We start from the raw sequence: 20,847 nt of genomic DNA on the forward strand, positions 1-20,847 counted from the left end.
TCATTCATATTTTTAAAAACATGACATTTGATTTTTTTATTTCATATTTTTTATGATAAACTAGGATTCCATTTTCCAATAATTTAAAAAAAGTTCAATAATTGGGTCTTCTGCTCAAATGACAATAACATTTTTTTTTAATTTCAAATTTTGAAAGAAAAATTTTCTTTTTATTTAAAAAAAAAACTCAACTTTTTATGATACTGAAGTTAGCCAACATCTAGTAATTTTTAGATTTTTTTCAGAGATAAATTATAAAAAAAAATTTTTTTTTGAATTGCACCTGTAGTTTTTTAAATTATCGACATGTGTATATTTTTAGTTTTTTTTTTTTTTTTTTTTTTTTTGTGATATATTGACAAAAAATCCGAAAATTAAAATTGTCTACTAACTTTAGATCATAAATTTTTAATGAGTGTGAATGTAGCAGATATCAGACAAATTTGAAATACTTAATAAAAAAAGTAAATAATTAATAGAATAAAATTTTAAAAAAATGCGTATTTAAAAAATTTTGAATAAGTACATTTTTTATAAATATTATGTTTTTAATTATTTACTCTATTTATTTATAATTTTAAATTTCTCATATCCGCTACACTCACACTCATAATTTTTAAGATACTGAAGTTCGCCGCCGTCTGATAATTTTTGAATTTTTTTAAAAAAGACAAATTATAAAAAAAAATGTATTTAAAAAATTGCACCTATAGTTTTTAAAATTTTCTACATGTGCATATTTTCATTGTTTTTTTTTTTTTAATCAAATTGTGAAAAAAAAAGTTCAAAAATTGGTAATTGCCTGCTAACTTCAGTATAATTGATTTTTTTTACCATCCTCACGATTTCAAATTACGCGCGTAAATTACGTCAGTAATAGAGCGCGCTAATGTCCTTATACATGTGTGAACTGAACATGTGTGTGTATTACAGATGTCTCCAAGTCGTTCTAGTCGCAGGAGGTCAATCTGTTCATGTCATACATGATTTTTCTGTTGGAGTAAAAAAATAGTCATGTTTATTTAAAATAAATTAAAAATACTAAATTATTTTTTAAATTAAAACATATTTTTTTTACAAAAACAATATCAACATCAGTTTATTAACACAACGTAAACATAATACATGGTAACAAAAAGTGTTAATTATTTGTGTTAAATAGTATCTGCTAGCAAAGCTGTCGGGTTTGTTTATTAATAAATATTAAAATTAAATTTATGAAACATAAATCTAATTATTTTTATGGATAAGTTAATAAAGTTTTATATACTTTGAGTAAATCTACAATGCATAGTGAAAATTGTCCATCAGTAAGTTTTAATGACGATTCCGAAGTTCCTTCGGTTCATTCAACAATAAATCTCTCTACATTAGAGGAAGATCTTGCTATAAGTTCATCAACTCTTGGTAATTAATTTTTAACTTAATTGTAAATTATTATTTTTAATTATTTATAATTTATATTAATAATAACAACAATAATAAGACAAATATCTAAAAATAAACTAGTAGTAAAAAAATGTAACAAGTAATGGACGTGCGTGATAATTTTTCTACGCATGCGTAGCGGTTTATTTAAACTTATTAAATATTTTTTTAAGTAATTCAATTATTCATTATTAAATTTAAAATAATAAATTGTATTTTATTTCTTTATTATTTCAAATTTTCAAATTTTTTTTTTTAGTGAATTTACATGATCCTGAAGTTAACAGACAATCGACAATTTTTTGATTTTTTTTTTTAACAAATGAATTACAAAAAAATAATAAATAAAAATATGCACATGTAGAAAATTTGAAAAACTACAGGTGCAATTTTTTAAAATATTTTTTTTTTTTATAATTTTACGTTTTAAAAAAGATCATAAAATTATTAAACGTCAGCTAACTTCGGTATCTTGAATTTAGACTGATACTGAAGTTAGCAGACTATAATTTTTGAATTTTTGTAAAAACGATAAATGATTTAAAAAATTGCATTTGTATTTTTTTTAATTTTCTACAAGGGCATATTTTTAGTTTTTTTTTATTGCAATTGATTGGTTGAAAAAAAATCCGAAAATTGTTAATTGTCTACTAACTTCAGGATCATAATTTATAAATTACTTTTTTTACTTGAAAAATAATTACGTGATTTGTTATATATTTTTTTTCTTATTTTATTTTAAATAAATAATTTTTGATCCTAGGGATTGATATAAATTAAATCATATAAATGAAATATTATATAGAAGAACGTTCTGTTACCTGGTACATTTAATTGGAGGGGATATTTATTGTATTATAGCTAAGGCCGTTGACTTATAATTATCATATGTGTAAGAAGTAATATATATGTACATATATGTGGTTAAAATGTATAAGAAAATACTCTAACCTTTTTATATTATAACTATTTTAATTACACATAAATTTTGATACTGTTTTACTAAAAATATATTAAACGTATACGTATATTAAGATACATAAAAAAAAATTTTTTACGTGACGTTTTGGTATAAATTTTATAAGAGTACTTATGTAATTTTTCATACGACGAAAAAGGTCACAATTATTTTATTTTAAAAATCCTTTTTTTCAAACCAGATTTATTTATGAGTGTAAATGTGGCAGATGTACGACAATTTTTTAATTCCATATAAAAAAATTGAAGAATTCGAATAATAAAATGTAAAAAAAATGCATGCACTGAATTTAAAATTCTCTCAATATGTATTTTTTAAATTTTATTTTATGAACATTTTAATTTATTTCAAAATTTAAAAAATGGTCAGATGACCAACTTTACTATCATATTTATTTTTAAGCCGGTTTTAAAAACTGGCCCTTAGATTAAAAAAAAAAAGAGAACCCGTTCGCTATAATTTCATATATGACCAAATGAAAATAATTTTTTTTTTTTAATGAACAGTTTTACTAATAAAATATCAATGTTTTGTTTACGTATATTTATAAACATGTATAATTTTTTTTGTTCAGATACAAGAGATAAAACAAGTGAAGAAACAGAACCAGAATATGTCTCTTATAAATCACTGAATAAAGTTATTTATTTAAATGAAGAAACCATGGATTGTAATTATTCAGAGTCAACAGAGACCCCAAAGAAAAATAAAATATTAACTCAAGACTTAACAAGCCCCGAATTATTCAAAAGTGACGACGAGGATGATGTTAAACCAGTGTCTAAAAATTTCAAACGAATATTATCGCAACCAACCGTAACCAAAATAATACCCCGTAAATTAACTCAAGACGAGTTAATAATTCAATCTGACAGCTATTTACTTACGAGAACGAATAAATTTTTAACAGGAGTCCCGCCGCCTCCAAAATTAACGATCTGTCAAAGCGACTGTACTGATTTTCTAAGTCATATACGTAAGAATCGTAAGTATTTTTGGGTGGATCCCTTTAACAAAGACGATGACAAAATATTATCTAGCGATGAAGTAGCTACGAATACAACTACAACATCCACCGTTACCACCACCACTACTACGACTGATGATACCGATAGCACAATTTTTTCCGCAAAGTCTGATGTAAAAAAAATAATAAGTAACGAATCAAATGAAAGGATTTCATTGTCACGTTCACGTAGTTTAAGAAATTTAACAAACGCCTTTGATGCCTGTGATCAATCAAACAGTTCAGCCTCTGTAATACGTACAGAAATATCTAATGACAGCGCTGTAACTGATTGTTGTAGTAGTACCCTTACAAATAATACAAATACAAGCATGGAAACATTCAATGAACGGGTTAATAATAATAGTAATTGTAATATTAATGTTAATAATAATAACAATAATTTAAATGAAAGTGAATTAAGTAATTTATCAAGTATTACAGCAAGTATCGCTTCCATTAGTACAACAGAAGCTACAGTTAAAGACAACGTAAAACATGTCACCTTTGATATACCCCAAGATGAAGAGCACCTCGGAATTTTCCGTACCATTGATGATAAACAAGCCAAGTCTTTACCCTGGCCGATTATTTATAAACATAAAGCGCCTGGGATTCATTACAATAGAAACAAATTTATTGAGGAATTTGAAAATTTATCGACGAAATTATGTGAGAGGTACGTCGGGAATGAAACACAATCGACTTGCACCATTTGGTTCACTAAACAAGCACCTGGTAGTGCTAAAAAACGCATGCTGTTGGGCAAACGTGGAATTGGTCAGAGCCCGGGTAAAAGATTGAGTCATTTAGCGAGGCGTCGTAAGACATTTTCAAGTGCAAACTTGCAGGGAATGGCTGAAAAGAAGCAAATTGTTCTTAATGTTAAGAAACCAATTATTAAGAAGGGAAAAAGCCCGCGAGGTAAGAGCCCACGTGGTAAAAGTCCGCGGGGAAAAAGCCCGCGCAATTCGGCAAAGAAGCGGTTGAGTAGAAAATTGTTGTTAGAAGGACCTAGTCCCAGGAAAACAAAATTAGAAACGTCAAAACGCGCGTTGTTTCAAAGCCCGACTAATGATCGCGCTGGACCGAGTGGTAAATCTGTGCAGATGGGCATCAGTAATCCGCAAAAAATAAAACGCGCGTTGTTTCCAACTCCTCAGAAGAAAGAAGGTATGAGTAATGCGGAGGAAGTAACTAAGAAAAGAAAGAGTGATGAAGAGCTTGAAGCTCCAAGAGTCAAGTGGCCAAAGAGTTTGTCATTTGACTGCACGTACAACAACTTGGATAGTTCGCGAGAGTCTTGGAGTAGCGATAGATATTCAAGTAGTAATGTACATATGAAGAGTGAAACTATGTCTCAACCAGTTAAAGTTGGTCTCAGTGATAATAATAAAAAAGTAAGTGTATTTTTTATCGAGTATTTTTATTTAAGGGGCAGCCTAGTGTGAAATTTAGAAAAAGTCAATTTTTTTGCATATTTCGAAAGTCTATATCCTTGAAATAACATACTGACATTTCAAGTGTATCTCAAATAGTTTTTGGGTTACAGCCGTCTGAAGAGCAGCCGCTCATCGGTTCTCAAAACTACAGTTTTCAAATTTGCTGCAGTTATAACGAAGACAAATCATCCGATCGATTTGATTCTTATCGCAGCTCCTTTTATACGTTTCTCCATACCACGAACCTCCAGTTTTCCGATCGAATAGATAATGTAATTTTGCCAGGCCACAAATCATCAAATTTTCCCGCGAAATTTGAAACTTTTTAAAAACCGCCATTTTATTAAATTTAAATTTTTCTTTTCGATCGAGGGTCAGGGTACGGGCAATACCTTCTAGTTTAATAAACTTTTTGGTTTTTTTTATTTCATGCACTGAAGGTCGCTATCACTGCAGAAGTGGTGGGACTTTTTTTTAGCCTTGGGAAATTGCGAATAACTCGGAGAATTTTCAATATTTTGGTACAAAAATTTTATCATGTACTTATTATATATCAATAAATATATCATTAGATTATTAGAAGATACCATGCCGTAGTTTTCTTTAAAAAAATTTACAAAAATGACCACACTGGTGGTCCTCTGAATTAATCAGTAACTGTTTGATTAATGAATCTTTTTATTTTTATTTAGAAATTACTGTGGGCAGTTTATCAAGCTCTGCAGTCTCGAGGCATAAACATGGAGCATCCAAAATTTAAACAATACGCCAATCAGCTTGCGAGAACTGTAAGAAAATATATGCCTGACTTGGAAAATCGTAATATTCCACGTAAACCAGGCAGTACTTGTGATCGTATGCTGAAATTAGCGAATATTCATGTTCTTCTTGTTGTCGAAGCTAAGTGCGATTAGATAGCCAATCTAAATTGTTATGATGTTAAATAATAGATATAATAGTTATGACTATGATTAAATAAGTTTCTTTGTTCCTATTTTACTTATATGAATAATTAATAATATATTTACATTATTGGTCAAGTTAATTTTTAAATCGTGGCGGATATTTCGCTATTCTCCATGTTTTTGACCATATGAAAGACTTTTATCAGGGATACTGTTTTTTTTTTTTTTTTTAACTAACATTAATTCTTTTAATACATTTAAATAATATAAATAATTACCGTTACTGTCGTTTGAAATTATTTTTATTATCGATAAAATAGTAAATTAAATTGTATAATATAAAAATGGCATCTTGGAAATAAAAAATAAAAATTTTTTTATGATTAATTTATTGGTATTTATTTTTTTTATCCTTTTAGATTTAATGATGTATTCATATTTTATTTGCTCATATTTATACATAATATTTCAATTACGTCAGTGCTGACGGTTTTAAAATTACCGTTAAGAATTTATTTAAATTTATCATAGTAGACACCCAAGTAATATCTAATAGATGTCACAAAGCTAAGTGTCTTGTAGTCTATCTATAAGATGTCAGTTTTTAAGCTGTTCTTTGAGCTATTGATCAGGCACCAAAATGTTGACAAAACGATCAGAAATTTATATCACTGAAAAAATATCTGCTGAAAAGACTTTTGATACAAGTGACGACAAAAAGTAAATTACAAATGTCATCCAAACGATTTTTTAATTGAAATAACTTTTTAGGGGTGGAAAAAAAGAAGACAAATTTCTTATGACTCCTAGGATCAACATCTGTATGTCTTATTTATAGGAAACACTTTGACTTTGAGACAAATAGTATATTACATACGTACGGCAGTAAAATAAGAAAACGCTCAGATCAGAAGTAATTGTTGGCCGAGACTGACAAACGTGTGATCTGAGGCTCTTTTTTACTGACCAAGGTGCGTATACTATTTTTCTGCTCGACGAAGCCGGAAAGTTGCAACTTCGTTAAGGGCAGCGGCCTAAAAGTTTCCACTTTCCGGCCGGAGGACAGAAAAAAAAATTGTCGTTCTTTTAAAAGACATCTTTTTGACATCTTAAAATTGTCTCTGTACTACTTGGGTAAGTTAAGAGACCCAGTACCCGATCACTTATGTATTTTTATATTTATATTTAATAAATTTGACTAAATATAGATATACAAATTCATGGAGTGATCGGGTACTAGATCTTTTACCTTAATTGCAAAATCGTATTAATTAGAAATTGGCTTGTTTTGACTGACTTTAACTCAAAATTTAAAATAATATTCAAAATTATGATACTAAAGTACCAGACAATAAAAAATTTCTTTCAAAAGAACAACTAAAATATTTATAGGCAAAACTTTTGAAAATTGCATATAAAAAATTTTTCTCTGCGTATTCAAAAAATTTTATTTTACTTACAAGAAACTTATCTACAAAAATTAAAAAATTGCCTGACGTTCGCTGCTTTCCTGTCATGAAAAATTAATTAATTCTAACGCGGAAATAAATTCAATGAGCATAAAAAAAGACGTAAAATATATTGTTTTTTTAGGTCAATATCTACAATTCAATTAATATTTTATTAATCTATAATAATCAATGACTAATCATTACAGCTAATGATTTTTTTACTATCAAAGACACTAAATCCTCATTGATTTTACTGGCTATGAAGAATCGATACGATCTATAACTGAGGGTATTTATTTAGTGATGATCAACTACAATTTTAAAACATTAAATAATTTAAATTAAACCGTAATTTTTTTTTTTCAATGTCATTGAATACTGAGGAAATTAATAAATTATTCTAAAATATGACAAACAAAAATTTTAAAAATTATTTGTATATAAGAAAACTATTGGATTGTAATTTAAAATAAAATCTTATAAATATTGAATACCAAATCTATGAAATCTATTAAGAAGAAATATATCGCGTCATTAATTTCAAAAGGACTTAAATTTTTACGCGCCCTTTTGGTTTTAGTCACAAAGTTTAAAACTAAAAGGGCGTATAGTTTTTTTTAACTGCTAATCATATTGTGGACTTATTGTAAGGCTGAAAATTTGAAAAAAATTTTTCAAAACTGTTCATCTCATTAGTGAGACCAACTTTAGAGTATGGTATACTAATATGGTATCCCTACCAGCAATATCAAATAAATAGACTTGAGGCTCTTCAACGTAAATTTATAAAATTTACTGTATATCTACTCAAGAAGAATGGAGTTTAAACAAATGTAATAGATCAATACACTTCACTTAATATATGGAGATTACAAACGCGACATTCGTATTACCAGCTTTGTTGTATCTCAAAATTATTAATAGTTATTTTGTATCTCCGGACTTATCAAAGTCCATATTATTAGTTTCTAAGATCATTACTTCAGTGTTCGATCAGGAAAATCTCCACGTATGGGGCTGCGTTACCATCTTTACGTTACTGCGTGTGGTATCTGTGACACGGCTCAATAGCACTTGTTTTCATCGTCCTGCTCCCATGCAGGACAGCACTTTGCCCTGGTTGAACTCCTCAACGAATCTTCTTGTGTAAACAGAACATCGTTAACGGTCGCTCATATTACCATCAAAGTATCTCCGGATTTATTAAGACAAATAGAACTGAATGTCCCGAAATTTGGCTTAAGGAATAGCCGTCTAGTCCATATACCCACTACGAAAAAGCTATTTATTAAAAATAGCCCATGGATAAGGCTTCTTGATGCAGTCAACAATTACTCTGATGAAATAGAATTTTTTGGAAGTAGATTGGAGGAATTCAAAAAGTCAATCTATGATTTATTTAAATATTAATTAAAATTAAATTTTTTATCTTTGTAAGCATATATCTTGCATATTAAATAATCTAATTAAAATTTGATATTATACTGTAAATTGTAGAGATGCGTTATAAATAAATAGAAACCCAAAGGACATATACATTGTAAAAAATTTGCGGAGAAAACGCGGATTAAATCCACCCTCGAAGTGAAATTTCCTTCAAATCAGATTTTTTCTGAAATTCCATTTCGAATGACGGAGTAAATTCGCATTTAAATAAAATCCGTAACTACTCCGAATTCACACTCGATTTTTTGCCCTTTGGGCTTTCAAATTTTTAACTTCCCGCTAAGAAAATTGCAAATTTTCAAAAAGTTATTGGTTTCGGTCCGATTTTCGAAAATCGAATTTCCATCAGATGTCGACGTTTTAAGGCCCTAGGAAGCTATCCTGACTATTCCTGGATGGACGTGTGTGTGTGTGTGATCTCTTTTTTGTCCGACGATATCTTTGGAACGAATCAACCGATTTGAACGTACTTGGTGGCAATCGAAAGGGCTCACCAAAACTTAGACTTGCTTAGATTTTGGGGTAGATCGGTCATGTAGTTTACGACTTATACGAAGAATAAAAATTAAAAATTTTTTTTATTTTTGGTTTTTTGCATATAACTCATAAACCACTTGCCCGATTTACCTCAAAATATACTCAGTTCTAACTCTTGGTTGAAGAATTCGTTCCAAAGATATCGTCGGACAAAAATTATAATATTTCAGTGAAGGTATGGTTTACCGGCCTAACAAATTTTTGTGCTCAAAGAGCTCAAAAATTTACAAGTAAATTAGCTCCCTGAGCTCGGAAACAGCGAGAAGTTTTGGGGCTGGCCCGCAGGGTCAGGCGGTTTTCAGATTTTTTTTTTTATTTTTAGCTCTAAAATAAGTCTACAAAACAATCGGCAATGAAAAAAAAAAGATACAGTCTCTTGGCTTTAGGAAATTTCTTAAGGGAAATTTTTTTTAAACGTATAAAAAAACATGTCCTTCTGGAATTAATGACGCGATATATTTTATGAGACAAAAAAAAATAGTATAAGTGTAATTTCAATTGTAATCGAATGAAAGACATTAAAAAAAAATTCTGATAACCGTTATCTTCTTAGTGTATTAGTAAAAAAAAAATAATTAATTTCCAAAGTATATAAGCAACTCACCACCAAAAAGTCTAGTAAAAATAATTATTTATTTACAATTCGAGTCAATAAAATAATCGTACAAAACGATAGTAAAGTAGTGCTAAAAATAATTGTTATTTTATGAATATCGAAAATGTTAAAATTGTTAATTATTTTAATAACTATAAAAATTTTTTTATTACCACATACGGTGCAATCAACCAATGAATCTCCACTACTTCAACGGTGTAGACTTTATAAATACAAAAAATATGAAGTTCATAAAGACGTTATAAAAAAAATTAAAAGCAATAAAAAATTAAGTGAAGTATCGTTAACTGGAACTCATGAATCGATGAGTTATAAGACAACTGATGTTAAATTTCAAACGCAAGATTTAAATATCACTGAGCAACTACGTTACGGTGTGCGTTTTCTTGATGTTTCCTTACGTTTCGTAAATAAAAAAACGTTAAAAATTTACACACGTTCAAATGATCTCAATCACACACTCAATGATTTATTTAATGAAGTCAATACTTTTATTAATGAAAATAATGAGGAATTAGTAATTATTAATTTAAAGTATGATGGCGACAAAGACGATTATGGACCACAGATAGTTTTAGAAGATAATCTTCGAAGCAATTGTGAAATATTCGACTTTGAAAATCCGCGAGTACTTAAATGGTGGAAACTCTTTGAACCTGTTAGAAATTACTACGGTAAAATTTTATTATCAACCACTGAAAGGATCTTTTCTGAGTGCATGGTCTTCATTGAGGATAATTGTTTATTATCAAATAATGTTTTTGTAAATACTATTGGTAGCGACTTTGACAATTATCCGTTAGTTAATTATAAATGGCTAAAATATATAACTTTGTCAACAGATTCCATTTACAATAATTTCTTATGTTATGTGTATGATTTAAGTGTTTATGATAATAATATACTTTATTCACGTGGGTTTACTAAGGATGGTGGTTATTATAATTACAGTGGTAAATGTATTGAACCAATCAATTATAGAATTGCTAGTAGGTATTCAGGTATTCGTCAATCAACTATGACAATTATTTTAGTTGATTATGTAACACAAGAAATTATTGAGTTAGTTAATAGTTATAATTAACTTTACCTGTAATTTAATTTTTAGTTTCAATGCCTACTTTGCTAGAGGCAAAAATTCAATTGCAGACCAATGAGATTTTGCGATTTAAAAACCCTAATTTTAAAAAATTATTCAAAACAATTCAATTTTAATACTATATAGATACATTCATCATTGAGTAAATTATTTTCTTTGATCAGGAAAGGACTAAAACTCACTCAAGAATAAGTTTGTAAAATTTCATGAAAATCCGTTAAGAATTGCGAGCGTTAAAAAAGTTTGTTTTTTTAAATATTTTTCAAACCCTCCAGAATTACTTTTGTAAATATAATTGAGCATTATTTTGAATTTTTTTTTGTTAAACTTTTTAAAAAATCCAAAGCTTAAGTCTAAATGTTAATGACTTTTGTTTTATGACAAAAATTATTAAATTGTTTTTTTCTTCCTTTAAATCTAATAATTATGTAAAGTACTTAAGAATATTATAATAAGAAAATTTAATTTAATCCAATTTATTCAATTTCCAGAAATTTTTTTTTCACCTTTTTAGGGGGTACCTCATTTTACCCGCAAAAAATAAAAATTTTTTCTATTCACTTTGAATATCTTAAAAAAAAAAAATATTTAAGTCCCCAAAAATTCAGAATTTTCTTAAGTACCCCGTTTTGACCCTCCCTCCCCTGTATATTCTTGACTCTATTCGGAAAAATAAGACATGGTGGCAAAATTCTTTGATATTTCCATCTTGAGACCCACTGCAATAGTCCGATTTATAAAGAAATCTACCAAAAAATCTATGGCACGTGATTATAATCACGTGTATTCATAATTTCAGACTTCACGTAATGTCAGTCAACATCATCGTCGTCTGAAATCATATTGTTTCATTCCTCGGCACACAATATATAACCATGATGTATATGTACTTGTCTTATTAATACTATAATTCTTAGTGGGAAATAAGGACTCAGTTTCTTGCGGACTATTTTTTAACTAATTATAACTCAGTTGAATAATGTGTGTATGTACGTTTACAATAAGGTTTTTACAAAGCAATTTTTTATTTATTATTCCAAAATTGTATTCTGGATGTATTGTTCTGCCAGTTGGGGCATTTTAAGATTTATATTGATGACAATTGTGGAGTAATTTTAAATTTTGAGCCCTGAAGAAGTCAGGAATTACTGACGAAACGTTGGCGATGAAATAAAAAATAGTCCACAAGAAACTGAGTCCTTATTTCCCACTAAGAATTATAGTAACAATATATAACTTTAGTTTACTAGTAATTATTATTTATGTTATAATACTTAAAATTTAATAATTAATACTAATAGTTAATTAGGATCTAGAGTCTAGCAAATTAAAAATATGTATAATTTAAAAAATATTTATATACATAATTGTTAATTATTATTAGATATTAATTAAATTAATTGGTATAAAGAAATACATGAATAAATAATAATAAGTAGTGGTTAAATTTAATTTTATTAGCAATATATTTATTTAAATAATAAAAAGGCGGCATCTCGAAAAACTAATAAAACTTTTTTAAATGACTAATTAAATTCTATTTCCTTTTTCCTTCCTCTCTATTCAAGACAATAAATTTACATTTATAAGGAATGGGTTTATGTTTAATTAAGTTATTTTTTTTTAATATAAGTAAATATATATATATATATATGGTAAAAAATTAAAACACTTAACTAACCTATTAATATTACAAACGCGATTATTACAAAATTATTATAATTTTTTTTTCTTTCTATATAATTATTTATTTTTTTATCGCGTAAATATTAACAAAATTACAGTCGATTTAAAAGCTGACTGTATTTTTATCAATATTAAAATTAATTAACAAAGAAAAAAAAATTGCTTGCGTTATCTTATATTTACTTATCACTTGGATTAACCCTCGCGATAACTTCATCGAGGATTTTCGTGAGTTCTTTATTTTCTTTTGTCTTTTGATCGATCATTTCTGTTAGCGAATTACATTTAAGTTCTTCTTTCTTCAACATCGCACGTAATTTTATTATTTCTGACTCATGTTGCTTACGCATTACTTCTAAATCTTGATTAGCTCTAAGATAATAAAACATTAAATAATTAATAATTCAATAAATTTTTTTTAATTTTTCATGATTTCAGCATCGAAACTTAAACTTTCAGCAACGCTACAGCCAGTCAAAAGAAGGTAATTTCAGTCCAATGCCACGAATTAATAAACAAACGCGTAAATTGCGAATGCCTTAAGTCAGCGGGCAGAAACAAACTTATTTTGTCCCTTGGGAAGAAACAAATAAAATTTTTGCCCACTGACTGGAAGCTTTTGCAATTTAAACTCTGATACTTGACATTTATTTAATAGTAATTTCAGATCATTAATTTTATTTACATAAATGATAGTTCTGACTGTGATTAAGATTTATAAAAATTACTGTCTATAAAAATTATTGATTTATAAAAATTACTGTTACTATTGATCAGACCATTGATTTTAAATTAACTTGTCATTGACTGGCTGCTAAATGAAACTTTAAGTTCCAATGCAGGTAATCATGAAAAATATTCTGTGTAACTCAGGATGAAAGACGATTTCAGACTGTGGGTGATGTCAGCCAACTTCACCCTGGTCTGAAATCATTTTGTTTCAACCCTTGTCATACAATATACTGTAACTTACTTATCAAGTCGCGCTGCAGCGTGAAGTTTTATTTGTTCATAACGATTTTGTAAGCCTTTCATCACTTCAATATTATTCTCAAGACTCTCTCTAAGCGTAGCTTCATTATTATTAGACAAAACCATTGCTTGTTTCATTTTTTCATATTTAGAATGAACGTCATTGAAGGACGCCTCAGATGCCTCTAAATGCTTTTTAGTTTCAGCAAGCTCTTCAAGAAGAAAAGCTTTTTCTGCGTCAATATCATTGCGGTTTTTTTCTCTCTCCGCAACTAATCGACTTATCGATTTTTCATGTTCATCAACAATAACACTAATTGAAAATATAAAATATTATTTATAAATAAAATAAAATAAAATAATAATAATAAAATTTGTTTAATAAACTTACGCAATCTGATCTTTATTTTTTATTTCCTGTGCTAACTGTTTCTGCAATTGATTAATTGTGTCTTGTAAAGATTTATTTTTTTTATCTTTTTCATCCAACTGTTTATCGTAACTGTGTTTCTGTTTTTCCAATTGCTCTTCCAATTGTAAAACAGTCGATCTAACTAGTTCCAATTCCCCGGCCATTGCTGAGTCAACGACAGGTACAGGAGATGATACAGTTTTTTCAACGGGTTCCTAATTACAAAAAATATTAAATTAAATAATTAATTCACTTGTTCAGAAAGTAGGGGTACCGATTCTGGCCACTCAAGGGCCAATTTTGGACACTTGAAAAATTTTAATAAAATAATTTTTAAAAGACGGAATCACGTAATTAATTTTTTTAATTATATTGAAAAATACTTTGAAAAAATAAAGAATTAAATGTCCAAAATGAAGCAGTGGCCACAAATGGTACCTCTACCTTATATTTTTTTTAAATTTCATTTACTATTTAGAAATTGTGCACACCTCAAGCACGAAAGCGCTGAGGGTGCTTTATGATCGCTTTAAATTTTTAAACTTACTATTTTTTCAGATTCCACGCTTTTTATATTGTCCGGAGTCATTGGACTGTAGAATAATAATCTATCTATAGCTGCAATAGCTGGATTACGTTTAGGCGTTATAATATTAGGCAACGATGTCTCTTTTTCACCATTTTGTTCATCATTTGACGCTGGAGGACTCGCTCCATTTCCTTGAGGTAACATACTCGTTTCTAATGCTAGTGGATCGAAATTAGCAAAAAGCGAATCACTTCTTAATCTGTCACCACGACCGTTTCCTGTTTTCTCCAGAAAGAAATCAACTTGTGATGGATCACGAAACACTATCAATAAATAATACAATTTTTTAAAATTATTTAAAAATATGTGTTTATTTATAAATTATTATTATTATCGAAGGGGGGTGCAAGGGGGGTATCCCCAAAATTTTATGACAGCTGAAAATTTTTTCTATTTACTTTGAATATTATTAAAAAAAAAGATTTAACGTATTTGAGTCCCTGAAAATTTAAAATTTACTTTACCCCCCACCCCTATAAAAATAATACTTACGTCCAGGTGATGCAGGAACAAATGTTTCTTTCTCAAGCTCAGGAGTTGTATTATGAATATCTTTGACAATTGTTTCAGCTTCTAATTTTAATTTATCAAAATCCAATGGTGCATCTAATGCTGGATCATTTTTACCATCAAAAAATTTTGAATCCAGAGCATCAAAATTTTGAAAAGGTTCTTCTGTTCTTATATTTTTTTGTAAAATATCAGTAACTAAACTCGTACTTTGACGTTGAGGTGTAAAATCACCATAATCATTTGGCAAATTCAAGCCTTCAGTAGCCGGACAAGTAATTATATTTTTATCTTCTTTAACTTCAGCTTCACAAGTCAATGCTTCTTGTAAATCCTCATGAGATAAAGTAAAATTAATGTCATCTACTAGTAAAGTTGAATCTAAATCAGCCGCACGTTCACTCGTTTCCTTATTAACATCCAATGATATTTTATCAAATTTTGTTACTTCCTCTATAAATTCATTGGGAGTTTTTCCCTGAAAATCAAACTCAATAATTTCAGCATTAACCAGCACCGGTACTGTATTTAATTCTTCAGTTGATTTTGTTGTCGCTTCTTCAGAAATGACTTCTTCTGGACCAGTTTCAATCGCCAGCGAGTTGATGGTTTCCAAATTACTCAGAGTCTCCAGAGATTTTTCATTTACAACAGGAGTAGGATTAACAGCAAATTCAAATCTCGTTTCAATAAATGAGGTTGATTCTAATGGTTCAAATGGAACACCAGTCAGTACGTTTTCTGATACCGTTGGATTATCAACTGCTATTGGTTTTTTAAACTCACTGTTATCATTTGAACAATCACTTGATGCTGGTAATGTCAATACTTGGGAATCATTTGTAAGATTATTTGACTCTAGAGCTTCAAGATATTCAGAAGAATTAACTGGTTCGTCATTGATGACATTAACTGGTGATTTTATTGAAAAATGTGTGTGCAAATCAGTCGCGGTTGAATACTCAGGAGAAATTTGTTCAGCTGAAGTATTTAATGCAGGATTATTATCAATTTTATTTACAATACTCGTATCAGCTGGGGAAACATTTGCATTTGAATTCCAAGTTCTGTTTAAATCGTAAGGACTTGGAGAATTTGAACTGATAATTTTAGTTTCATTGGCATGAGTATCAATTGTTTGGGTGTCATTGCCGGGAACTGGTGATGCTGTACCTGAACGAGTGATATTAACAGTCCGATCTAACTGTAATTCGTCAGTTGCTGATGCAAATGTTACATCTCCAAGTGATTGATCAGCGTTAAATGTAGTTGTGTCTTCAAGACGAATTCGCGCGCAAGCTGATATCAAATCATCTAATCCAGTGTCATTTAAATTGCTGTATGAGTTATCATTTGATCTTGACGGGCTGTCTACACAAATTCCACTGCTGCTTTTAGTGCTTAATGTTGATGTTAAACTTTGAAAACTGCTTGCTGTTGATATACTGTTACTTTCAGCTGGTGTAATTACTGTCGTTGGACATACAGCCGATGGATAACTTTCTGCATCGGCGAATTCACGAGCAAAATTAACTTTTACTTCGTGCTCCGGCGTTGCTTTTTTAAAAGTCTCGTTGCCGCTCTGGAAAAAAATAAATAAAATATAATTTTTATAAATTTTTAAACGAAAAAAAAAAAATTAACTATTATTAAGTGTGAGGATAAATTTTAATTATTTTCTACCGGAGGCTCGGGAGATGTCGAAGCTGAAGCATTGGGCGAACGATGTAATAATCTATTGATATATTCCATAGTTAATTAAATAATTTATACTATCAAACTTGAATATTTGTACGGAAATTTCAATTTTTCCTGAGAAAATTATCGAGTAACAGAACAAACTTTGCTACGGTGGGCCAAATACTAGACTTATTATTTCTTTCAAGGTAAAAAATGGTCAGCTGACGAGAAAATCGCGGGCTGCCAATTTTATTGCGCAATCATCTCACCAGAGTAAAATTACGTATTTGAATTTCTAATTATAAAATACCAAACACCTTCGTATGCATACGCGTTAAAATTTACAAAACGCGTTCAGTTGCGTCGTTTAATTCAGTGCAAAATGATACGTTGCGTTGTAGAATAAATTTGCATACAGTAATTTAAAAAATGCTGCTGTAATTTAATCATCTTCCGTATTTATGATACCGTTGCGTTTAAGTGTCATACGCATATTCCGCGCGTAAATTAACACGTGGACACAGGTGAGGTGGACTGTCAAGATAAATCTCAGAGAAAAATATGTATATATATAACTGTATATACATAATACAAGATGATATTAGTGAAAGTATTACAAGAGAGTGTAATACAATTGTAAGTATACCTTTCTAATAAAATTACCCATGACTTCTGAAACTTAAGAACGTCAGTAGACGTATTAAACTGAAAAGTTAACAAAACTGTGTCCATATTTACATGGAGATGTTCGTTTTTCATCCCCACATTTGTGTGCTATCTCCTGGTTCGTTTAAAAAATTTTATTTTCAGTAAACAAAAAGTTAAAAATAAAAATAAAATTTTCCAGCAGTTCTAACTTAAGCTTATGTTTGTTTTTTAGGAGTACATTGAACTTGTCATTGAGTCATTTAGCGTTTTGTGGGAACACGAACCAGACAAGACGACGACAAAGATGATGGCTGACAAGGAATAAAATAAAAGTATATAATAATGTTTATGTTAAGTATTCATTAATTTACGACGTAGTTCTTGGGAATGATGTGGGTCGGGTTAAAGTAGAGCGTGTTACTGGTTGACAAGGACAAAGAAATCTCTGTAAGATCGAGGGAGAATCTCTATAAGGAGCGTCCGTGACAGCGACATGGCTAGCAGAGGCAACGTGACTCATTAGTCTGTTTTTAAATTTATCAAAAATACAGACATTTTATTGCCATTTTTTAAATCTATTGATTTTTAATCTGTTTTATTAAATTGTTTATGCTCTTGATAATAACAGCTGTCATGTTATTTTTTTTTAGTAATCGGATGATGGAGAAGACAAAAAAATTTTTTAAGTACATGTTCTAATATTAGCATGTGGACAATTTAAAGTCAATTGTGTCGCATGCATGTACTTTGGCCACGCGTATCTATACATAGATTACTCCCATACGTGAGTGATACCAGAAATGTGGAGAAGAGAACTAAAAAAGACGGCTCACCTCTTAAAAATATAAGTTCCTTGTTTGTTATTATTATTTTATATTTTTTTCAATACTTCGTATTACGTCAAATGAGCATTCGGAAAAGCTACTGAGCTTAAAAAACCGTCTGGTCCAATAAATGATTGTCTTGTCTTGCTGTATGTTTTTCTAAAAATACTATTTTAGTGTCTTGTTTAGATAATTTTGTTTTAGTTCAAGTTTTCCCATTTCTTTTTAAACATTAATGATAATGATTGAATCATTTTACACGATTGCTAACACTCGCCGCAACACCAACTGTACTATCGGATCGCGCACGCTCCAAAACGATCGCTTGACATCATCATACTCTTACACACAACCTCCACAACGACAACGACGACCACGGCGATCACCAACTATGGTAGTAACTGGAAGTGGAAAAGAGTGAGACAATATGATAAATAATAAAAGAGTAACGAGTTAATACTCTCTTTAAAGATATGTATATGTATTACAGAGTGGCGCTATCTTGAGGATACCTCACAACTTTTTTTTATGATAAGCTATCGATGCATTTGTTTTGTTACTCAACAGTCTGAGTCAACCAACAGTCAGAACAGATATTTCACGTGTGTGTGAAATCAAAAATTAAGATGATACTGAAGATAGTAGAGGTCTTATAATTTTTGAATTTTTTTAAAAACTTTTTTAATTTTCTACATGTGCGTATTTTTTTTTTTTTTTTTTTTTTTTTGTAATTAATTTATAGAAAAAAAATGCAAACTTTTAATTGTCTGCTAACCAGAATCATAAATTAAGCGCCAATTTTTCAAACGGAGTTTATTTTTATCCGGGTTTAAATTGATATATCTAGTATATTTATATATTAATAATATATATAATAAATATATCAGCAATAATTATTTATACCCGGGTAAAAAAATAAACCCGAGAAAAATTGACTGATGAGAACTCTCTGGATGATCAATTTTTAAACTTGAAATTGTAATGAAACATTTGACATCTCGATGACGTTTAGTATACGTGAAAAATTTTTTGCTCTCCCCACGTAAAATTACATATAAACTTGATGTAAAATAACAGCTTTAATTTTACCTCAAATTCCTGTTATTTTACGTGGGGAGAGCGAAAAGTTTGAATGGAATTTTTGACGTTTACTAGACGTCATCGAGATGTCAAAAGTTTTATTTCAATTTCTGAGCTGAAACTCTGGTATCCTGATACTTTTAATTAATAATTTAAAAAACAAAAAATTATTTGAAAAATTAAAAAATTCAAATTTAAAAATAAGAATTTTTGAAATTGTTTAGAATTACATTTTAAAAAAATGTAATTATAATTTAATTACTCATTACCATAATCGGATTAATCAGTGATAAAGTGGCGCTATCTCTTGCATAACTTCGCGACTTACTTAAGCTGATATACATAAATAAAAAAAGTAAAAAGTAAAATTAAATGGAGACTGAAGCCAGCGGTGGTGGGAACGAGTGATAAAAAGTCACGTGTTATGTATCCGAATTCATGTTCAAGGGCATCAACCTCGAGTTATTTTATTGTTGGGCAAAAGACACCACTTACACGCATAACACATGCAATATATATCAATATACATATATATCTGAGAGATGAGCACGAGACGGTTACAGACAAGTTGTGAGCATCTGATGAAAGTGAAAAAGGAAATGCATGAAAAATAAAATAAAAATAAATATGGAGATAAAAGAGAGAAAAATGTATTTTTACATTTGTGATTTGTCTAACTGATGCCGTACAGAGGATTTATTTATAGAAAGACATACAAGCAGACCCCTAATGACTGTCAGATGCCAAATCAACGACATAAAGAAACTCTTTATAGTCTGGATGCATAAAAAAAATAAACAATTAAATAATAGATGGAAATTTTTCAAAAATAAATTAAGTGTCACAAATTACAACCTGGAGATTTGATCGCGAAACCTAGAAGTTGATAAAAATGATGAATTAAATAAATAATATTTTTTTTTTTTCACAAATATTACCATGGGTGATTTTGAAGGTGGAGAATTATTCAAAGTCGCTGTAATTTCACGTAAAATAACTCTTGTTCCTTCACGAATTCCTTTAGGACTTGCTTGTATTTTAGTAGGACTTGACATTTTCAAGTTAAATAAATTATGTATACAAAATATTGCATTAAAACCAGAGTATATGGAGTCAGTACGCCGAAAATTTTTTTTTTACACACTAACACACACACACAACTTAACCGTCAATGCTGGCTGTACTGTAGCGGCGTACAATAAAATAAATCATCAATGGTATCGTACTAAACTCTCACAATCTAACTTATGGCTTTTCATCCGCACCAAATGATTTCACTTGTTTTTAAAAATAAATAAATCCGATTTCTCTTATTAATTAGACTATGATCGGGTATAAAAAGCCGCTTCACAGAGACGCGAGTTTCGTTAACGGCTATCTCGCGTTTGACAACTTGAATGCTAGTGAACGGCCCAATCAGAGAAAAGTTTAACTTTTTAGTTACTCTGCAGTGGCGCTAGTTTGCTATTTCTATTTATACTAATATATGAACATATATCTGTTTTATCGGCTTCGGTAAATTAAATATTTGGCGGGA

At 29.3% G+C, this 20,847-nt stretch overlaps 2 protein-coding genes and 1 long non-coding RNA gene across 6 annotated transcripts; 2 read left to right on the top strand and 1 right to left on the bottom strand.

The window, feature by feature from the left end:
• Positions 1 to 936: 936 nt before the first annotated feature.
• LOC130669737 (MATH and LRR domain-containing protein PFE0570w) lies at positions 937 to 6,115 on the top strand. Its single transcript, XM_057472781.1, has 3 exons — positions 937 to 1,407; positions 2,982 to 4,813; positions 5,548 to 6,115. Exons 1-3 carry the CDS (start codon positions 1,287 to 1,289, stop codon positions 5,767 to 5,769), a joined length of 2,175 nt encoding a protein of 724 aa, XP_057328764.1. The 5' UTR covers positions 937 to 1,286; the 3' UTR covers positions 5,770 to 6,115.
• Positions 6,116 to 12,330: 6,215 nt separating this feature from the next.
• On the bottom strand, positions 12,331 to 20,703 carry LOC130669284 (transforming acidic coiled-coil-containing protein 2). 3 transcript variants are annotated; one of them, XM_057472069.1, is made up of 6 exons: positions 20,249 to 20,703; positions 15,061 to 16,660; positions 14,527 to 14,831; positions 13,959 to 14,194; positions 13,569 to 13,880; positions 12,331 to 12,967 (listed from the first exon to the last, which is right to left on the bottom strand). In XM_057472069.1, exons 1-6 carry the CDS (start codon positions 20,363 to 20,365, stop codon positions 12,775 to 12,777), a joined length of 2,763 nt encoding a protein of 920 aa, XP_057328052.1. In that variant the 5' UTR covers positions 20,366 to 20,703; the 3' UTR covers positions 12,331 to 12,774. The 3 variants fall into 3 exon arrangements, with proteins under 3 accessions (XP_057328052.1, XP_057328055.1, XP_057328054.1); XM_057472072.1 differs by lacking the exon at positions 20,249 to 20,703 and adding an exon at positions 17,405 to 17,538; XM_057472071.1 differs by lacking the exon at positions 20,249 to 20,703 and adding an exon at positions 16,762 to 16,941.
• Positions 17,406 to 20,457, top strand: LOC130669286 (uncharacterized). 2 transcript variants are annotated; one of them, XR_008990146.1, is made up of 4 exons: positions 17,406 to 17,542; positions 17,639 to 17,928; positions 18,057 to 18,647; positions 18,721 to 20,457. It is a non-coding gene; the product is annotated as an uncharacterized LOC130669286 (long non-coding RNA). The 2 variants fall into 2 exon arrangements; XR_008990145.1 differs by having other exon boundaries at positions 18,057 to 20,457.
• Positions 20,704 to 20,847: the final 144 nt, after the last annotated feature.

This window comes from Microplitis mediator, chromosome 6 (assembly GCF_029852145.1).
Source record: "Microplitis mediator isolate UGA2020A chromosome 6, iyMicMedi2.1, whole genome shotgun sequence".
Lineage (NCBI taxonomy): Eukaryota > Metazoa > Arthropoda > Insecta > Hymenoptera > Braconidae > Microplitis > Microplitis mediator.